The sequence below is a fragment of the Liolophura sinensis genome, chromosome 1, assembly GCF_032854445.1.
Source record: "Liolophura sinensis isolate JHLJ2023 chromosome 1, CUHK_Ljap_v2, whole genome shotgun sequence".
Taxonomy (NCBI): Eukaryota; Metazoa; Mollusca; class Polyplacophora; order Chitonida; family Chitonidae; genus Liolophura; species Liolophura sinensis.
Window position 1 is genome coordinate 333,064 of NC_088295.1, and position 21,309 is coordinate 354,372.

Consider the following 21,309-nt stretch of genomic DNA (forward strand, 5'->3'; position numbering starts at 1 on the left):
AGGGTTGTGATTACGTATACTATCACATGCTTGTCTTGTTCCATAAGCTTTTGTACTTCCCTTGCTGCCTTCCGCATACTACTGCTGGACATACATTTGTCTGTTCTTAATCACAGTCGTCTCAGCTATAAATTCCAGGTAGGTGTTCCCATGTGGCATCACGAGTAAATCCATACAAGAATGAAACTATAGTGGAAACTGGATAAATTCTGATTCGAACCGCCATGTTTGAATGTATACTCCCCACAGTGAAGGGAGTCATGTATACAATTTTCACTTCCACTACTGCTAGACAAGATTGACTTTTTCACACATATGGACTAATTATTTAGGATCAGTATCACCAGTAATGACTTAGAGGAGCCCATAATCAACATCAATCACTGAAACGATTTCTGAAATAAATAAAACAAAATTGAAGAAAAGATTAGAAGTGTCGGTAGTTATCCATCTTGTATGGGCTGTGAGGAGTATGCATTTGAACATGGCGGGTGAAGTTGGAATTTATCCAGTTTCCAATTTAGTTTCATGCCGTGTTTAAGGTAAGCTTATGGAACAAGACAGGGTTGTGATAGTATGCGAAATCACAGCCCTACAGAGCTGTTTAAAGATTTCTGCTACACCATACGTGTACAAATTGTACTGTAGGTTAGCACTTTTATTCCTCAGTTTCAGAAACATTTCGAAAGGTCTGTGAGCAGCTTTTCCCACACTCTCTAAATGTTACCGTCCGATGACTAGACACGGAACGGGCCATTACTGGCGTCTGGTGAGCATGTCTATGAAAAAGTGTGAGAAAAAATATAGCTTGATGTGGTAAAAACGCAAAATTAAGAAGTGTTGACCACACAATATATTACAACAACACGTTGTCGGAACTTGTCTCGGGGATTGTGCGGGTGTTATTTACGGCTGGGACTAACATGACAGTCTGTTATATTAGTCCCAGGTAGCTGTTTCAGATCTTTTCTTTATACTGGGCTGGTGGAGTATTACAGCCACAGGGGCAACCTATGGTAAATTATCAACCGATTCACGCCATGTCCGATTAGTCATTTCTAAACGATGTCTGCTTGCAGTATATAAACATACGTCATCTGTGCCTCTTACCTGTCAGCTCGCCCGCACACACAACACTTCAGGTATTTTGCACTCAGTAATGGCACACCAGCTCCGAAATACTGAGACGGTCACTGCTGAAGCAGCAGCTATTTTACCGTCACCACAGTTATGGGTTTTGAACAAGTTAGCCCCAGGTGATTACTTCAACTCCTTTCTTTATACTGGGCTGGGGGGTATTGTAGCGTAGGGACAACCCCTGATATAGCATTTATTCTTTATTCTCCTCAGTACAACGTTAAATGCCCAGTAATTATATAAGTTAAAAATTATTTTCTTGAATGAAAATTATCCCTTTTTCATTTTTTAAAATTTTATATAAATGTTAATTGATTGTGATGTAAGTATAATTTATTTCATTTCATGTTTTATACCGGTACCAGGAAGCCATAAAATATGAAGTTATATATTCCACCAGTCTAAGGTGTTAGGACAATGTAAAAATATGTGTTGTTTACTTAAAATTTAGCATTGCATCATTACAGTTAACTCCAATGATTTCTGAACGTAGGTGTCATTTAAATTATTGTTTTAAAGAATTTAATAGGGCTCAAAGTGGCACAGTGGGAGCACAACTTCCATACACCCAGAGTGCAATGCACTGCATGGCAGTAAATAAACAGAATAAGTGCATCATGAGTCCAGTTGTGTGCATCAACTTTTGAAGTTAAGGTTTTCAATCATCGGCATTTGGATCACACCACTTTCGATTTGATAGAAAATGGCGATGAAAACTGGCAATAAATTGTCGACAGCCCAGCTCTTTAACAGATTTAGTCATTAAACATTTTGTTTTTCTCCTGTTTCGTCAGTTTGTCTTCAGGGAACGAAAAATCGCTCTCAAAAATTTGTCATTGTCTAACCTCCCTGTAACTTGAACGATTGTTCGCAGCTTCAAGCCCTGTTATTATCATTCATACTTTTCTGAATATCGTCCAATGTTGATCATTTCCCTATAACCTCCAGAATTATCTTCCACTGTGTTGTCTTCTTGCCACTGCCTCTTATGGGTGAAGTCCATGGATGTCCACGGTGTCAAATTTACCCACCACATCGTTTAATCATTGAATTGTAAAGGGGAATTTAAAGGGTATCCTGAGGTGGCAAAGCCGCATTTTTCAGAAAATGTATATATCTGTATTTGACTGTATCTTTGTTCCCATTTATTCACAGCACAACAGCCTACCCATCAAAATAATTTTCAGAACAGAAGACTAAACAGATCATGTCAGACTTTGATCCCTGTTAGCCTGTTCTATCGTCCGGGCAAAGCGTCACTGCTTTGAAATGGCCTAATTTGAGACTTGTAATTAAGGACATCCTTCTTCTGTCACCCACAATGTTGCAGAGATTATCAGTTTGCTGTACCAGTTCAGAAACCTGCACGCCAACAGGTAGCTTACCTGTGAATGGAGTGGCACAGTGACTTAGTGTTTACACACTGTTTCAACACTTTTTAATTTCTGAAAAACTTTGTCCATGCCTTTTCTCAGCAGATACATTAAAATATAAAGCAGGAAAACTAAATGAACTGGACATAGGTAAATTGACGCTCCTGGAGTGAGTGAGTGAGTGCTTGGGGTTTAACGTCGTACTCAACAATTTTCCAGTCATATGACAACGAAGGAATACCTTAGGGTGCATGCACGTGTAATGTGCCTCCTTGTTGCAGGACGGATTTCCACTGCTCTTTTATTTAGTGCTGCTTCACTGAGACGACTTACCGAAGGCAAGTAAGCCGCACCGCCCGAGCCATTATACTGATACGGGTCAACCAGTTGTTGCACTATCCCCTTCATGCTGAACGCCAAGCGAGGAAGTTACAACTTCCTCTTTTAAAAGTCTTAGGTGTGACTCGATCAAGGATTGATCCTGGATCTACCGGTCCCGAAGCGGACGCTCTGCCAACTGTGCTATCCGGGCTGGTCGACGCTCCTGGAAAATTGTGGGATAATGTGCATGCTGGGATGTAGTTTGCGATCAAGAACAAAGCGCGTATTTGACATTTTCAAAATGTCAGCTTGAAACAACGGAGCTTTGCCATGACATGATCAAAGGCTGATTGGGTTCTGTTTATCTATTTGGCTTTACCCTGTACCAATTTGATGGTATTTTGTGCAATATCCTGGGTGGTGCTCCTGTTGTTGAGATATCGGTAGTTTGCGACCTGGAATAAAGTAGACGCATGTTTGATTCTGTCAAGTCAAAAGCTGTAGGAGTACACATTTGCCATAACCAGCTTCAGCTTAAATACTACCAGCCTGATTACTCATACTAGCCTAGTGTTGGTGAATTCACAAAGCTTGTAATAATTAATTCATACTCAACAACTGCTTAGGGGAATTATCTTTGTTATTGAACAAGTCTCATGCAAATTGAAGACATAGGAGTGTACTTGGATTAATTACATGCAGCAGTGGCTTTTAGACAATGAGGTGAAAGATAACATTGGATTGTACAGGGAAGTGAACAAGAGTGAACGATATTCTGAGAACTATGCCTGATAATAACCAGAAATTATAATATGTTGACAACAGAACAACATGCACAGTATACATGCATGTACACGTAAATTGTGAATGTCAACAAGATATGGTTTTGGTAGCTCTGAAGCACTGACTTTTGTAGTAAGCATGTCAACATACTGCTTATTAGAGACTAGCTCTTCTAAGATGTAATTGCAGCACATCCTATTACATTTGAACAGCATCAGCCCACTACATGTAGCTTTCCCCCAGGTATAAGTAACTACATGTGTGTTCATATCTGGCTTTACAAATATTGAACTTTTCTGGCTGGTACTTCGTGGAAGATGGTCTGCTAAAGAGTCTGGTAATCTCAAAATCAACACAGGTCAAATCAACATTAGTGCAACAGTTACTGTATTAAAATGTACAAACACAGATTATATGACAGGTCAGTAGGTATCCTTGTTAATCCGGCCTTTGCTGACATTTTTGCAGGTGTGGAACAGGTTGAAATAATGCTGAGTTTAGACTGGGATGAAGAAGGAGCCTATACATACACGTATCTTAGTGAGGATGACGTGGAAGGTGGATGTGAGAGTGGAAACAACTCTGAACTGGAAGAAATAGAGCTTGCATTATACAACCAGATCCATTATCACCATACCTCCACTGCAGATGTAATGTGTGAACTGAACTCAACTCTTCAAGAGCCAGTTGTGTGGGTTGGACCAGGGGGAGATAACTCACAACGAAAACTTGTCTGCAATGAGGCTTTAGGTGCCATTGTTGCAAACTGGGAGGCAAGAGCAAATGTGATGTCAAGGTTGAATGTACCAGCTTACAGGGATCAGACAGTGTACACGTATCAAACCTTCATGGTTGTATGAAGAGAAAGAGACTGGTCAGTGATGGTGACCAACGTGAGGACAGCATGTGGACAGCTCGGAGGATGGCTATATCGGCCAGATCTCGAGTGACTCCCATGAATCAGGAGAGGATGACTCTGTGCTCATGGATCTCCAGCTCAACCTTAGTCAGGAGTCTAGCACATGTGAAGGTGACTTCAAATCTCCTCAAGGTATATGTAACTTTATTTATTTATGTATTTGTTTTGTGTTTTACCCTGTACTATAAAAGTGTAAAAAAAAATTCACGTGTTTATAAATGATGGTGGCGAGCATTGAGGTGGGAGCAAACCTGGCAGAGCCCAATGGAAACACACAACCTTCAGCATTTTGCTCTCAGACCTTCCCATGAATGGCCGGAAAGGAAGCCAGCATGAGCTGGTTTTGAACTCACAGCGACAATATTGGTGAGAGGCTCCTGCGTCATTATGCTATGATGGTGTGCTAACCACCTCTGTACAAAGTACCAGCATAGCTTATGTCATACCTTGAGTGTCTTCACCTGTGTTCAATAAGAGGAAATGCAATATGATTGTATGTTAAATGTGATGACAACATAGCATTTTTGAGTAGTACTAGACCAATGATATCTCAAGTTACAATTAACATCACTGCATTTTTTTTCTTCCTAATACTGCTTAAACCATGGTGCTAGCTGGTGTGTAAATTGCTGCTATTTATGCATTTACAAGAACAGTTATAATAAAACCCTAACTGAGGTAAATTGACAAGAGGTCGTATTTCTCTAGTTACATGTGACCATTTGCCAGCTATCACACTGTTGTTGCTGCTGCTGTAGTTTTACTCTCTATACTGTATGTCTGTAATTATTATGTTAATCTTTTAAAATGTCGAGGTGGTATCGGGTGTTGCAATATCGGGTGTTGCAATATCGGGGTGTTGCAATATCGGGGTGTTGTAATATCTGGTGTTGTCATATGGGGGTGTTGTAATATCTGGGTGTTGCAATATCGGGTGTTGCAATATCGGGGTGTTGTAATATCGGGGTGTTGTAATATCGGGTGTTGTAATATCGGGTGTTGTCATATCGGGGTGTTGCAATATCGGGTGTTGCAATATCGGGTGTTGCAATATCGGGGTGTTGTAATATCTGGGTGTTGTAATATCGGGTGTTGTAATATCGGGTGTTGTAATATCGGGTGTTGTAATACCGGGTGTTGCAATATCGGGGTGTTGTAATATCGGGTGTTGTAATATCGGGTGTTGCAATATCGGGTGTTGCAATATCGGGTGTTGTAATATCGGGTGTTGTAATACCGGGTGTTGTAATATCGGGTGTTGTCATATCGGGTGTTGTAATATGGGGGTGTTGTAATATGGGGGTGTTGTAATATCGGGTGTTGCAGTATCGGGTGTTGCAGTATCGGGTGTTGCAATATCGGGGTGTTGTAATATCGGGTGTTGTAATATCGGGTGTTGTAATACCGCTTGTTGTAATATCGGGTGTTGTCATATCGGGTGTTGTAATATCGGGTGTAGTAATATCGGGTGTTGTAGTATCGAGTGTTGTAATATCAGGTGTTGTAATATCAGGTGTAGTAAATGTGTAGATCACAATAGTAATATTCCACCATTGATGTCATGTCGGCATAACAGTGACCAAAAATTACAAAATTCGTGACCTACATGTATATGTACTGTATTCTGTATTAAAATCACAAGGTACATGTTATTAAAATGTTAGGAGTGGTATCTCAAAAAAGTACTGCTTTTGGTGGATGTTCCATCGTTGATGAGCTGTGTGCATATTAATTACCATCAATTGTTTTGGCATTAGAATGGCGTTACTCTATGGATAATAGATGTGAAGGTATTTTCACCACCCAGCATCTTCGTCCTGGTGGTATTTAAATGGTCTGTGTTTTCCATTCATTATATGTCTTAAACTGATTACCCAGAGCTGTGTTAATAAGACCCTAAATGTGGATATCGACATGTTCGTATCTCTTCTAGCCACTCTCTAAGCAGCACTTCTATTTTGTGCTTGGTTTTTATGAAGGCAGGCACCAAATGGATCCTGTACTTGCAGCAGATGTACTAGTAATGGCTGTATCTATATTTACAGGTGATGGACAGGACTGGTCACTGATTGATGAGGACATGCTATCCCAAGGGCCTGCGTCCATCCCACCAAGGTACTACAGACCAGACCGTGTCAAACCTCTCAATATAAGGTGTCGTAACTGTAACGAGGTCGGGCACTTGTCCAAAATCTGCCCCAGACCTAAGGTAGGCTATTGTATCAGTTGGGACATAAAATGGACAGTGTTTAGTTTTTTGTTGTTTAAAACTATTCACTGGGGGGTGCATGTAAAAGAGTTTCCAGATTTTGGATTGGTAAATCAAGGTTTATATTTCATCAATCACTGTAAGTACATCAAGGGTGTCCTAGGATAATAAATGGTTTTGTAGTTTTTTAAATTTTTGGGGCTAAGAAATTTCCCTCAACATATTACACATTGCTCAATCTTTTTTCTTGTTCTTGAAATGCATTTCATCAAAAGTTTGTGTATATCTTTATTGAGCTTTTGCACCTGACAAGTCCAAGTTTGGTAATGATTTGGGGATTTTTGTGCAGTTTTTGCAATTTGTCACAAAATTTAACACAGTACTTTCAAAAGTATAGCACAGTTTGGTTTTTTAGCTGAGGCTTTAATGAAATAGAAACCTCTGTACACGACAGTAGACTTCTGTTTTATCTTTCAGAGTGTTTCATATTTTTTTATTAACCTTTTCAACAGGCTTTGGCAAATGATTAAAGTGCTTGCCTCTCAATTACTAGGACACAAATGGGTCGGGTTCAGGAACAGGCTGTGGTTAAGTGATTAAACTGCTTGCCTCTCAATTACTAGGACACAAGTGGGGCAGGTTCAGGAAGTGGCTTTGGACAAATCATTAAAGTGCTTGCCTCTCAATTGCTAGGACACAAGTGGGTCGGGTTCAGGAACAGGCTGTGGTCAAGTGATTAAACTGTTTGCCTCTCAATTACTAGGACACAAGTGGGGCAGGTTCAGGAAGTGGCTTTGGACAAATCATTAAAGTGCTTGCCTCTCAATTGCTAGGACACAAGTGGGGCGGGCTCAGGAACAGGCTGTGGTCAAGTGATTAAACTGCTTGCCTTTCACAATTGCTAGGACACAAGTGGGGCGGGTTCAGAAAGTGGCTTTGGTCAAGTCATTAAAGTGCTTGCCTCTCAATTGCTAGGACACAAGTCGGGTGGGTTCAGAAACAGGCTGTGGTCAAGTCATTAAAGTGCTTGCCTCTCAATTGCTAGGACACAAGTGGGGCGGGCTCAGGAACAGGCTGTGGTCAAGTGATTAAACTGCTTGCCTCTCAATTGCTAGGACACAAGTGGGGCGGGCTCAGGAACAGGCTGTGGTCAAGTGATTAAACTGCTTGCCTCTCAATTGCTAGGACACAAGTGGGGCGGGCTCAGGAACAGGCTGTGGTCAAGTGATTAAACTGCTTGCCTCTCAATTGCTAGGACACAAGTGGGGCGGGTTCAGGAACAGGCTGTGGTCAAGTGATTAAACTGTTTGCCTCTCAATTGCTAGGACACAAGTGGGGCGGGTTCAGGAACAGGCTGTGGTCAAGTGATTAAACTGTTTGCCTCTCAATTGAATAAAAAAAATAATAAAAATCCAGCTGCAATATAAGTACGGGGAACCAATGAGAGACTGTAGTACATAGCAAGGTTTTCAGAATTCATGTTTCTTCAGTGTGAAGCAATGGAATATTGAGCAAAAAAGTATGTAGTTTGCTGCATCGACACAGAATCATTGCAGTAGCGTGCTGCACTGACACACAGAATCATTGGGGTAGATTTCTGCACTGACACAGAACCATTGAGGTATTTTGATGCACTGACACAGAGAATCATTAGGATAGTTTGCTGTACTGACACAGAGAATCATTGGGGTAATTTGCTGTACTGACACAGAGAATCATTGGGGTAGTTTGCTGTACTGACACAGAGAATCATTGAGGTAGTTTGCTGTACTGACACAGAGAATGATTGGGGTAGTTTGCTGCACTGACACCGAGAATGATTGGGGTAGTTTGCTGCACTGACACAGAGAATCATTGAGGTAGTTTGCTGTACTGACAGAGAATCATTGTGGTAGTTTGCTGTACAAACACAGAGAATCATTGAGGTAGTTTGCTGCACTGACACAGAGAATCATTGGGGTAGTTTACTGCACTGACACAGAGAATCATTGAGGTAGTTTGCTGTACTGACAGAGAATCATTGGGGTAGTTTGCTGTACTGACACAGAACCATTGAGGTAGTTTGCTGTACTGACACAGAGAATCATTGGGGTAGTTTGCTGTACTGACACAGAGAATCATTGAGGTAGTTTGCTGTACTGACACAGAGAATCATTGAGGTAGTTTGCTGTACTGACACAGAGAATCATTGAGGTAGTTTGCTGTACTGACACAGAGAATCATTGAGGTAGTTTGCTGAACTGACACAGAGAATCATTAAGATAGTTTGCTGTACTGACACAGAGAATCATTGAGGTAGTTTGCTGTACTGACACAGAGAATCATTGAGTTAGTTTGCTGTACTGACACAGAGAATCATTGGGGTAGTTTGCTGTACTGACACAGAGAATCATTGAGGTAGTTTGCTGTACTGACACAGAGAATCATTGGGGTAGTTTGCTGCACTGACACATAGAATCATTGAGGTAGTTTGCTGTACTGACACAGAGAATCATTGGGGTAGTTTGCTGTACTGACGCAGAGAATCATTGGGGTAGTTTGCTGCACTGACACATAGAATCATTGAGGTAGTTTGCTGTACTGACACAGAGAATCATTGAGGTAGCTTGCTGTACTGACACATAGAATCATTGAGGTAGTTTGCTGTACTGACACAGAGAATCATTGTGGTAGTTTGCTGTACTGAGACAGGGAATCATTGTGGTAGTTTGCTGTTCTGACACAGAGAATCATTGGGGTAGTTTGCTGCACTGACACATAGAATCATTGAGGTAGTTTGCTGCACTGACACATAGAATCATTGAGGTAGTTTGCTGCACTGACAGAGAATCATTGGGGTAGTTTGCTGCACTGACACATAGAATCATTGAGGTAGTTTGCTGCACTGACACAGAGGATCATTGAGGTAGTTTGCTGCACTGACACAGAACCATTGAGGTAGTTTGCTGCACTGACACAGAATCATTGGGGTAGTTTGCTACACTGACACATAGAATCATTGAGGTAGTTTGCTGCACTGACACAGAGGATCATTGAGGTAGTTCGCTGCACTGACACAGAACCATTGAGGTAGTTTGCTGTACTGACACAGAGAATCATTGTGGTAGTTTGCTGCACTGACACAGAGAATCATGGGGAAGTTTGCTGCACTGACACAGAGAATCATTGGGGTAGTTTGCTGCACTGACACAGAACCATTGAGGTAGTTTGCTGTACTGACACAGAGAATCATTGTGGTAGTTTGCTGCACTGACACAGAGAATCATGGGCAAGTTTGCTGCACGGACACAGAGAATCATGGGCAAGTTTGCTGTACTGACACAGAGAATCATTGAGGTAGTTTGCTGCACTAACACAGAATCATTGGGGGAGTTTGATGCACTGACACAGAATCATTGGGGTGGTTTGCTGCAATGGCGGACAGAATCATTAGGAGAATGATTGAGGTAGGATGTTGCTGTGTGATACAGAGTGATTGAGGTAGGATGCTGCAGTGTGATACAGAATGATTGAGCTAGGATGCTTCAGTGTGATACAGAATGATTGAGCTAGGATGCTTCAGTGTGATACAGAATGATTGAGCTAGGATGTTGCAGTGTGATACAGAATGATTGAGGTTTATATCCACCTTGTCAGTGTGTCAGTCATGTTGTGATGATAGTGATACATAGTGTGAACCAGTCATCTTGCCATGAAGATGGTCTTATTTGCAGAAACACCTGATCTGTTACCTGTGTGGTGAGACGGGTCACAATGTCCGCAGCTGTCCAACTTCTATCTGCTACAACTGTGAGAAGGCTGCTGGTCACACGGCCAGAGATTGTCCTTCATCAAGGAAGAGACTTTGGGAGGTCTGCCATCGCTGTCAGATGCAGGGACATCGGCAATTTGTAAGTCTACATACAACTGTTGATGGTACTGACATAAGTTTGTACCGCTGTAGACTTATGCAGTATATCTGAGGTTAGGCTCAGCTTACCAAAATGTGCTTACATTACCAGCTGTGCTAAACAAAATGTCCGAAAATTGGCATAAAGCAATAGACGACCACAAAATCGCAGGTTCTGTCATGATTGACTTTAAAAAGGCTTTTGACGTTATTGACCATCAGATTCTTCTTAAAAAATGAAATATATATGGAGGCACTAACTTAACAATGAAATGGATAACCTCTTATCTCGAATGTCAATCACAGAAAGTTAGTATCAATAACAAGTTGTCTTCATCTCTAAATGTCGAATGATGAGTACCTCAGGGTTCTTTTCTTGGCCCTTTACTGTTCATAAATAATACTTTAAATGTTTCTCGCTGTGACATTGAGTTTTATGCTGATGACACCACAATGTACAATGCTTCTAAATCTTTATCCGAAATTCAATCAGATTTGAACTCTAATATGGAACTTATTAATCAGTGGTGCTTTGAAAATATAATGCTTCTTAATGTCTCCAAAACAAAGTCCATCCATATTGGAACTACCCAGAAATTGTAAAATTGTCATCAGCATTCACTCAGTGTCATGGTCAATGAACAGACAACTGAAAATGTACAAAATTTGAAGCTTCTTGGACTGCATATATACCGTACACTTTCATGGCAGAGTCAGATTGACTCAGTACTGTGTCTAAGCTAAGGCAATACTGAGGAGGCAGAAGCCTTTTCTTCCCTTTAAAACAAGACTGTTATTTTATAACAGTTATATCCTGCCTTATTAAATATACCCTGTCTCTATTTGGGGCAGCTGTTCTTATTTGATCGAGTATATAAACTTCAAAAACTGCTGCAAAAACTTAAGGACTATACATGAAATTATCCTATACCAAAACAATCTTATTGTTTACAGATCCTTAAATGACTAGTATCCTGACTGTATGAACTCTATATTAGTTATTCCTAATCAGAGAAGAGCCCCATTATGAACTAAGATCATGTACAAGCAATATACAGTATATCTGAGGCTAGGCTTATACAGTGTGTCTGAGGTCATGCTTATACAGTATATATCTGAGTCTAGGCTTATACAGTGTATCTGGGGTTAGGCTTGTACAGTGTATCTGAGTCTAGGCCTATACAGTATATCTGAGGCTAGGCTTATACAGTATATCTGAGGCTAGGCTTATACAGTATATCTGGGGTTAGGCTTGTACAGTGTATCTGAGGCTAGGCTTATACAGTATATCTGAGGCTAGGTTTGTACAGTGTATCTGAGTCTAGGCTTATACAGTATATCTGGGGTTAGGCTTGTACAGTGTATCTGAGGCTAGGCTTATACAGTATATCTGAGGCTAGGTTTGTACAGTGTATCTGAGTCTAGGCTTTTACAGTATATCTGAGGCTAGGTTTGTACAGTGTATCTGAGTCTAGGCTTTTACAGTATATCTGACACTAGGTTTGTACGGTGTATCTGAGTCTAGGCTTTTACAGTATATCTGAGGCTAGGTTTGTACAGTGTATCTGAGTCTAGGCTTATACAGTATATCTGAGGCTAGGTTTGTACAGTGTATCTGAGGCTAGGCTTTTACAGTATATCTGAGGCTAGGTTTGTACAGTGTATCTGAGTCTAGGCTTATACAGTATATCTGAGGCTAGGTTTGTACAGTGTATCTGAGTCTAGGCTTATACAGTATATCTGAGGCTAGGCTTGTACAGTGTATCTGAGTCTAGGCTTTTACAGTATATCAGAGGCTAGGTTTGTACAGTGTATCTGAGGCTAGGCTTATACAGTGTATCTGAGGTCATGCTTATACAGTATATCTGAGGCCAGGCTTATACAGTGTATCTGGGGTTAGGCTTGTACAGTGTATCTGAGGCTAGGCTTATACAGTATATCTGAGGCTAGGTTTGTACAGTGTATCTGAGTCTAGGCTTTTACAGTATATCTGAGGCTAGGTTTGTACAGTGTATCTGAGTCTAGGCTTTTACAGTATATCTGACGCTAGGTTTGTACGGTGTATCTGAGTCTAGGCTTATACAGTATATCTGAGGCTAGGTTTGTACAGTGTATCTTAGTCTAGGCTTTTACAGTATATCTGAGGCTAGGTTTGTACAGTGTATCTGAGTCTAGGCTTATACAGTATATCTGAGGCTAGGTTTGTACGGTGTATCTGAGTGTAGGCTTATACAGTATATCTGAGGCTAGGTTTGTACAGTGTATCTTAGTCTAGGCTTTTACAGTATATCTGAGGCTAGGTTTGTACAGTGTATCTGAGTCTAGGCTTATACAGTATATCTGAGGCTAGGTTTGTACGGTGTATCTGAGTCAAGGCTTATACAGTATATCTGAGGCTGGGTTTGTACAGTGTATCTGAGTCTAGGCTTTTACAGTATATCTGAGGCTAGGTTTGTACGTTGTATCTGAGTCTAGGCTTATACAGTATATCTGAGGCTAGGTTTGTACGGTGTATCTGAGTCTAGGCTTTTACAGTATATCTGAGGCTAGGTTTGTACGTTGTATCTGAGTGTAGGCTTATACAGTATATCTGAGGCTAGGTTTGTACAGTGTATCTGAGTCTAGGCTTTTACAGTATATCTGAGGCTAGGTTTGTACGGTGTATCTGAGTCTAGGCTTATACAGTATATCTGAGGCTAGGTTTGTACAGTGTATCTGAGTCTAGGCTTTTACAGTATATCTGAGGCTAGGTTTGTACAGTGTATCTGAGTCTAGGCTTATACAGTATATCTGAGGCTAGGTTTGTACAGTGTATCTGAGTCTAGGCTTTTACAGTATATTTGAGACTAGGTTTGTACAGTGTATCTGAGTGTAGGCTTATACAGTATATCTGAGGCTAGGTTTGTACAGTGTATCTGAGTCTAGGCTTATACAGTATATCTGAGGTTAGGTTTGTACAGTGTATCTGATCTATGTTGTTTATTTGTCATATTCATTTAAAAAGTGTGGCCTCTGTGGCAGAAGGGGTTACTTCACCAGCACAGCACAATGCCATAACCCACCACCCCCCACCCTCATTAAGGGGTCGCTTTTCCTCCAGGCTTAGCGCGGTTTCCTTCCACCATAATGCTGGCCACCATCGTATATAATATTTTTGAGTACTACGTAAAATTCCAATTAAATAAATCATTTGTAAAGCTTGGTTGTCTTCAAGTATTGTTTTCATGTCAAAATCAGTGTTTTGTTATGTTTGTAGGAATGTCCAGAACTATGGAGACAGTACCATGTTACAGTAAGTCTTACATTTTGTTGTCGATTTGACGTGTTAACTACTTAAGAAGTAACAGTTTAGACCCTCTGTTGTGTATCAAGAAGAATTTGCCAGCTTACAAGTAACATTGTTCAGAGCATGTGTGTATTTCTGGCTTTGAATGTAATTATGCGGACAATTCTGACAAAGCTGTATAAAGCGGGTGTCAAAGGTTAGTGGTTTACCCTTGGCACTCGTTTCCCCCAACCCATAAAACTGACTGCCTATGCAACAGTCAAAAATTTAAATCAAATAAATCAGTAAGGATATCAAATGGGCAAACAGTTCTGTGTTGTTGCCAAGCTGTAAGTGGGCAGACAGTTCTTTGTTGTTGCCAAATTGGTAATGTTCAGACAGTTCTGTGTTATTGCCAAGCTGTTAGTGTGTAGGCAGTTCTGTGTTAATACCTAGCTGTTAGTGTGCAAGTAGTTCGTGTTAATTCCAAACTGTTAATGTTCAGACAGTTGTGTGTTATTGCCAAGCTGTTAGTGTGCAGGCAGTTCTGTGTTAATGCCAAGCTGTTATTGTGCAGGCAGTTCTGTGTTATTGCCAATCTATTAGTGTGCAGGCAGTTCTGTGTTAATGCTAAGCTGTTATTGTGCAGGCAGGTCTGTGTCAATGCCAAGCTGTTAGTGTGCAGACAGTTCTGTGTTACTGCCAAGCTGTTAGTGTGCAGGTAGTTCGTGTTAATTCCAAACTGTTAGTGATCAGACAGTTCTATGTGGTTGACGAGCTGTTAGTGTAGAGACAGTTCTGTGTTGTAGCCAACCTGTACGTGGGTAAACAGTTCAGTGTTGTTGACAAACTGTAAGTGAGCAGATAGTTCTGTGTTGTTAACCAGCTGTTACTGTGCAGACAATTCTGTGTTAATGTCAAGCTGTAAGTGGACAGACAGTTATGCATTGTTGACAGGCTCTAAGTCGGCCGGCAGTTTTGTGTTATTGACAAGCTGTAAGTGAGCAAACAGCTCTGTGTTACTGACCAGCTGTAAGTGGGCAAACAGCTCTGTGTTGTTGGCAAACTGTAAGTGTACAGACAGTTCTGTGTTGTTGACCAGCTGTCAGTGAGCAGACAGTTATATATTGTTGACAAGATGTAAGTGGGCAGGCAGTTTTGTGTTATTGACAAGCTGTAAGTGAGCAGACAGTTTTGTTATTGACAGGCTGTATGATGGCACAGAGTGTTGTGTTATTGACGAACTGTGAGTGGGCACAGAGTTTTGTGTTACTGACAAGCTATAAATGGTCTGTTTTGTATTGTTGACCCGTTGTTAGCATTCGGACAGTCCTGAGTTGTTTACCAGATGTAAGTGGGCAGGTAGTTCTCTCTTGTTCACACGCTGTAAGTGGTCAGACCATTCTGTATTGTTGACAAGCTCTAAGTGGGCAGACCATGTTAAGTGGGTTTTATGTTGTTAACAAATCATTACAAATTTTATGTTGTAGACCAAGGGAAGGCTGAACAAGCTTAAACTGAAGAGAAATCCTCGTGTATACTGCCATAATTGTGGAGGGAAAGGCCATTTTGGATTTGTGAGCATATTTTCTTGTCATAATTTTATATTATGTATTTATGTAGTTACCAATATGTGGGATAATTAAAATCAACTTGACCTCTTGTTTTAAAACTTAAGCAGTCTAGGTCAGGGAAGATAAACATTGGGTTATAATTCGTCACACATTTATTTCTGAGATTTCACAGTCTTGTCTTTTGCAGTCTTCATTGATTCACTCTAGAGAATTTGTTTACTCATTTTCTTTTAATTAAAGTAACTCCACTGTTGAGAAATCAGTCTTAATGTTATATTTTAGTCATTTCCCATTTTCTGGGTCCTATTTGTAGGAATGCACAGAGTGTCAGGTCAATGCCCATTCCCCAGCTGTTTATCCATTTATAGCTAGATATGAGGAGTACAAGCCACATGCCACAGACAGTACCAAGAGAAAAGGTCAGAATTAGTTTTACTAATTCAATATGAATGTTTTAGCAGCAAGTAGGATGGGCGCCTTCACTCTCCCAACTCTCAGGTTATATGTACAGAATGAGTAAAGATAGCAGCATGGGTGGTTTCACTCTCATAACTCTCAGGTTATATGTACAGAATGAGTAAAGATAGCAGCATGGGCGCCTTCACTCTCCCAACTCTCAGGTTATATGTACAGAATGAGTAAAGATAGTGGGCTGAGTGGTTTCACTCTCCCAACTCTCAGGTTATATGTACAGAATGAGTAAAGATAGCAGCATGGGCGCCTTCACTCTCCCAACTCTCAGGTTATATGTACAGAATGAGTAAAGATAGCAGCATGGGTGGTTTCACTCTCCCAACTCTCAGGTTATATGTACAGAATGAGTAAAGATAGCAGCATGGGTGGTTTCACTCTCATAACTCTCAGGTTATATGTACAGAATGAGTAAAGATAGCAGCATGGGCGCCTTCACTCTCCCAACTCTCAGGTTATATGTACAGAATGAGTAAAGATAGCAGCATGGGTGGTTTCACTCTCATAACTCTCAGGTTATATGTACAGAATGAGTAAAGATAGCAGCATGGGTGGTTTCACTCTCCCAACTCTCAGGTTATATGTACAGAATGAGTAAAGATAGCAGCATGGGTGGTTTCACTCTCATAACTCTCAGGTTATATGTACAGAATGAGTAAAGATAGCGGGCTGAGTGTTTTCACTCTCCCAACTCTCAGGTTATATGTACAGAATGAGTAAAGATAGCAGCATGGGTGGTTTCACTCTCTCAACTCTCAGGTTATATGTACAGAATGAGTAAAGATAGCGGGCTGAGTGTTTTCACTCTCCCAACTCTCAGGTTATATGTACAGAATGAGTAAAACAGAATGAGTAAAGATAGCAGCATGGGTGGTTTCACTCTCATAACTCTCAGGTTATATGTACAGAATGAGTAAAGATAGCGGGCTGAGTGGTTTCACTCTCCCAACTCTCAGGTTATATGTACAGAATGAGTAAAGATAGCAGCATGGGTGGTTTCACTCTCCCAACTCTCAGGTTATATGTACAGAATGAGTAAAGATAGCGGTATGAGTGGTTTCACTCTCACAGATCTCATGTAGAGAACGAGTAAAGATAGCAGCATGGGTGGTTTCACTCTCACAACTCTCAGGCTGTATGTAGAGAACGAGTAAAGATAGCAGCATCTGTGGTTTCACTCTCGTGACTCTCAGGTTATATGTAGAGAATGAGTTAATATAGCAGGATGAGTGCCCTCACTCTCACAACTGTCATGTAGAGAATGAGTAAAGTTAGCAGGATGAGTGCCCTCACTCTCACAACTCTCATGTAGAGAATGAGTAAAGATAGCAGGATGAGTGGCTTCACTCTCACAACTCTCAAGTTATATGTAGAGAGTGAGTGAAGATAGCAGGATGGAAACCTTCACTCTCACAACTCTCATGTAGAGAATGAGTAAAGTTAGCAGGATGAGTGCCCTCACTCTCACAGCTGTCATGTAGAGAATGAGTAAAGTTAGCAGGATGAGTGGCTTCACTCTCACAACTCCCAGGTTATATGTAGAGAATGAGTAAAGATAGCAGGATGAGTGACTTCACTCTCACAACTCCCAGGTTATATGTAGAGAATGAGTAAAGATAGCAGGATGAGTGACTTAACTCTCACAACTCTCATGTAGAGAATGAGTAAAGATAGCAGGATGAGTGACTTCACTCTCACAACTGTCATGTAGAGAATGAGTAAAGACAGCAGGATGAGTGGCTTCACTCTCACAACTCTCATGTAGAGAATGAGTAAAGATAGCAGGATGAGTGACTTCACTCTCACAACTGTCATGTAGAGAATGAGTAAAGATAGCAGGATGAGTGACTTAACTCTCACAACTCTCATGTAGAGAATGAGTAAAGATAGCAGGATGAGTGACTTCACTCTCACAACTGTCATGTAGAGAATGAGTAAAGATAGCAGGATGAGTGGCTTCACTCTCACAACTCCCAGGTTATATGTAGAGAATGAGTAAAGATAGCAGGATGAGTGACTTAACTCTCACAACTCTCATGTAGAGAATGAGTAAAATTAGCAGGATGAGTGGTTTCACTCTCACAACTCTCATGTAGAGAATGAGTAAAGTTAGCAGGATGAGTGACTTAACTCTCACAACTCTCATGTAGAGAATGAGTAAAGTTAGCAGGATGAGTGGCTTCACTCTCACAACTCTCATGTAGAGAATGAGTAAAGTTAGCAGGATGAGTGGCTTCACTCTCATGTAGAGAATGAGTAAAATTAGCAGGATGAGTGGCTTCACTCTCACAACTCTCATGTAGAGAATGAGTAAAGATAGCAGGATGAGTGGCTTCACTCTCACAACTCTCATGTAGAGAATGAGTAAAATTAGCAGGATGAGTGACTTCACTCTCACAACTCCCAGGTTATATGTACAGAATGAGTAAAGATAGCAGGATGAGTGACTTAACTCTCACAACTCTCATGTAGAGAATGAGTAAAGATAGCAGGATGAGTGACTTCACTCTGACAACTCTCATGTAGAGAATGAGTAAAATTAGCAGGATGAGTGGCTTCACTCTCACAACTCTCATGTAGAGAATGAGTAAAAATAGCAGGATGACTGGCTTCACTCTCACAACTCTCTGGTCATATGAAAATGCAACTTTGAGCAATATATGATTAGGGGTCATTCTCATTTTTCCTATACACCTGTCACTTTCTTATTCAAAATCATAGTGTCTTGTTCTAAATATAGGACAATGAACTTTTGAGATGCAGGTTAAAATATTAAGCTTTTCTGGTTACACTATAGACCATATTGAAGGTTGTTACACTGTAGACCATATTGAGGGTTGTTACCCTGTAGGCCATATTGAAGGTTGGTTGTTACACAGTAGACCATATTGAGGGTTGTTACACTGTAGACCATATTGAGGGTTGTTACATTGTACACCATATTGAAGGTTGTTACACTGTAGACCATATTGAGGGTTGTTACACTGTAGACCATATTGAAAGCCTTTGTGAGCCCTAATGCAAGTCGTGTAAGGACCATCAACTGTCAAATATCTCCTGAAGTAGCGTAGCATTGTAAGTGCTGTTAACGATGAAAAAGATCAAATTGAGAACTGTTTTATACTTCAGATCACCGGGTGTTCGGAAACACTGGCCCTTCAAGAAAGAAGCAAAAGTTAGATGACCGCAGTGCAGGGATGACCACAGAGTTATCTGATCATGTCAAACATGGGACAAATCCTTTGGCCAAGTTCCAGTCTGAAAGACGCAGAAAACCAAATCAGGATAACAATGTAGAAAGTGTTCACTATGTGACAGATTACAGCGTCACTGACAACAGTGTCAAGTCCAAGAAAGCAGCTGATCGAAGAAAATCTATAAAGCAAAAGAAGAAAAACAAAAAGGCTGCAAATCACATCCCTACAGATGATCAAGAAAGGGGAGGTCTCATCAAAGAGACATTGAACAGTTGTAAAAATGTGAAAAATAGAAAGAAAAAATCTAAGAAAAAAAACAAGGCTGTTTCTGGAAAGACTTGTGCACAAACGGTGGTTCAGACAAAGAGAGGATTCAACATCGTTTTACCAAATGTAAAAGTTAAATTTCAGGATTAATTTTTCTTCTATTTATTTTAGGATATGATTGTGATATGAATATTATTCTCTTAAATTTTCTTTTGGAAAAGCTCATAATTAGATTTTTTGTTTGTTTGTTTTTTATTAAAATACTGTGGAATACTAATATTGAGGTCCATGGAACTGAGCATCAGACACCAAAACTGTTACTTGAGTGGTTAATGTGCAATCTCTAGTAAATGAATAGACCACGAATAATAGCTGTATTTTCTCGTGGGCATTTTTCAGAAGCCCTAGTCGTCATATTAGGGATCACATATTCAGTAAATGCGCACAGATAAGCCACTTTTCAGCTCGCCTGTACTGTAGCTTATTTAGTACTGTAAGTCTTCGCGTTCAATCATAGAGACAGCAATGTTACACAAAATTGTAGGGGTGGTATCTTAAAAAGTACTACAGGTATTGAGCTCAGGGTTTGTACACATGTAGGGCACAATAGCACGAGGAAATATTCCATCGTTTTTTAGGTGTGGGCATATTAATTTGTGAAGTATAGGGTTTCCACACATGTAGAGCAGATTAGCACGAGGAGGATATTCCATCGTTGATTCGGTATGTACATATTAATTCCCGTAAATGACTGAATCCCTGCCTGTTAGGGGTGGTGTCTAAAATATTGTATATATACTGATCTGAAGTTTTACACGCATATAAACCACAATGATGCAAGGGGGATTTTTCTATCGCTGATGCTCAGTGAGCATGATAATGACCATCAATCACCAAATCCACGATTTCAGTTTTTTTCCATTGAGCTGAAGTTCTGCATTCATTTGTCTTGTACAGGCATTGCTACCAATTACAAGTTACATTTTTTTTTCTGTCGGATATTTTAATATAGCCTGAGTATCGGTCCATTTCTGTAATGTAATTGTTTACTTAGAATTACTACCTGAAAAATTTGAATACATTTAGGAGACAAGCTCCATAGACTACATCGTACAGACCTGCTGCAGTACCTTCTCTCACACCTTCTGATCCAGCGGTGTAGCAAAGAGTGACTGTGTACATTGCACAGAATTTCTGCCATATCTGCTCTCCCAGCTTCTGTTCCAGTGGTGTAGCAGACAGTGTAGGCATTGGTTTGTGGGCTATTCTTATCAGAAATTCATCATGCCGCCGTGCTCCACACGGGTTTGCCCGCTAATCTCACAAGGAATTCCTTACACCAACCAACTTCACACGGGTTGACAGGATAATCTTACCAGGAATTTGTTAGACCGCCCTGCAGCGCACGGGTTGGCCCGCTAATCTTACCAGGAATTTCTTAGACCACCCTACTCCACACGGGTTGACAGGCTAATCTTAAAAAGAATTCCTAAGACCGCCCTGCTCCACATCCGTTGGTAGGCTTATCTTACCAGGAAATCTTTAGTCCGCCCTGTTCCACACCCATTGGCCCGCTAATCTTACCAGGAATTCTTAAGACCGCCCTGCTCCACTCCGGTTGGCAGACTAATCTTACCAGGAATTCCTCAGATCGCCTTCCTCCAAATGGCTTGCCAGGCTAATCTTACCAGGAACGGGTTCCACACCCGTTGGCCCGCTAATCTTACCAGGAATTCTTAAGACCGCCCTGATCCACACCGGTTGGCAGACTAATCTTACCAGGAATTCCTCAGACTGCCCTGCTCCACATGGATTGCCAGGCTAATCTTACCAGGAATTCCTTAAACCGCCCTCCTCCACACGAGTTGCCAGGCTAATCTTACCAGGAATTCCTTAGACCGCCC

At 40.8% G+C, this 21,309-nt stretch overlaps 1 protein-coding gene across 3 annotated transcripts; it reads left to right on the top strand.

Moving 5' to 3' along the window:
• Positions 1–36: 36 nt before the first annotated feature.
• Positions 37–19,638, top strand: LOC135482103 (zinc finger CCHC domain-containing protein 7-like). Of its 3 annotated transcripts, XM_064761942.1 has the most exons (9): positions 116–138; positions 670–769; positions 4,083–4,665; positions 6,579–6,742; positions 10,456–10,632; positions 13,888–13,923; positions 15,387–15,473; positions 15,784–15,889; positions 19,071–19,638. In XM_064761942.1, exons 3-9 carry the CDS (start codon positions 4,599–4,601, stop codon positions 19,553–19,555), a joined length of 1,122 nt encoding a protein of 373 aa, XP_064618012.1. In that variant the 5' UTR covers positions 116–138; positions 670–769; positions 4,083–4,598; the 3' UTR covers positions 19,556–19,638. The 3 variants fall into 3 exon arrangements, with proteins under 3 accessions (XP_064618013.1, XP_064618012.1, XP_064618014.1); XM_064761943.1 differs by lacking the exon at positions 670–769 and having other exon boundaries at positions 37–138; XM_064761944.1 differs by lacking the exons at positions 116–138; positions 670–769 and adding an exon at positions 520–542.
• Positions 19,639–21,309: the final 1,671 nt, after the last annotated feature.

What these genes read in the sequence shown, in the direction of transcription:
- LOC135482103 (XM_064761943.1), top strand. Translation starts at nt 4,599, where the DNA reads ATGGATCTCCAGCTCAACCTTAGTCAGGAGTCTAGCACATGTGAAGGT. An exon ending in AAATCTGCCCCAGACCTAAG is followed by an intron (nt 6,743 to 10,455) that starts GTAGGCTATTGT and finishes TCTTATTTGCAG; the next exon opens with AAACACCTGATCTGTTACCT. An exon ending in TGCAGGGACATCGGCAATTT is followed by an intron (nt 10,633 to 13,887) that starts GTAAGTCTACAT and finishes TTATGTTTGTAG; the next exon opens with GAATGTCCAGAACTATGGAG.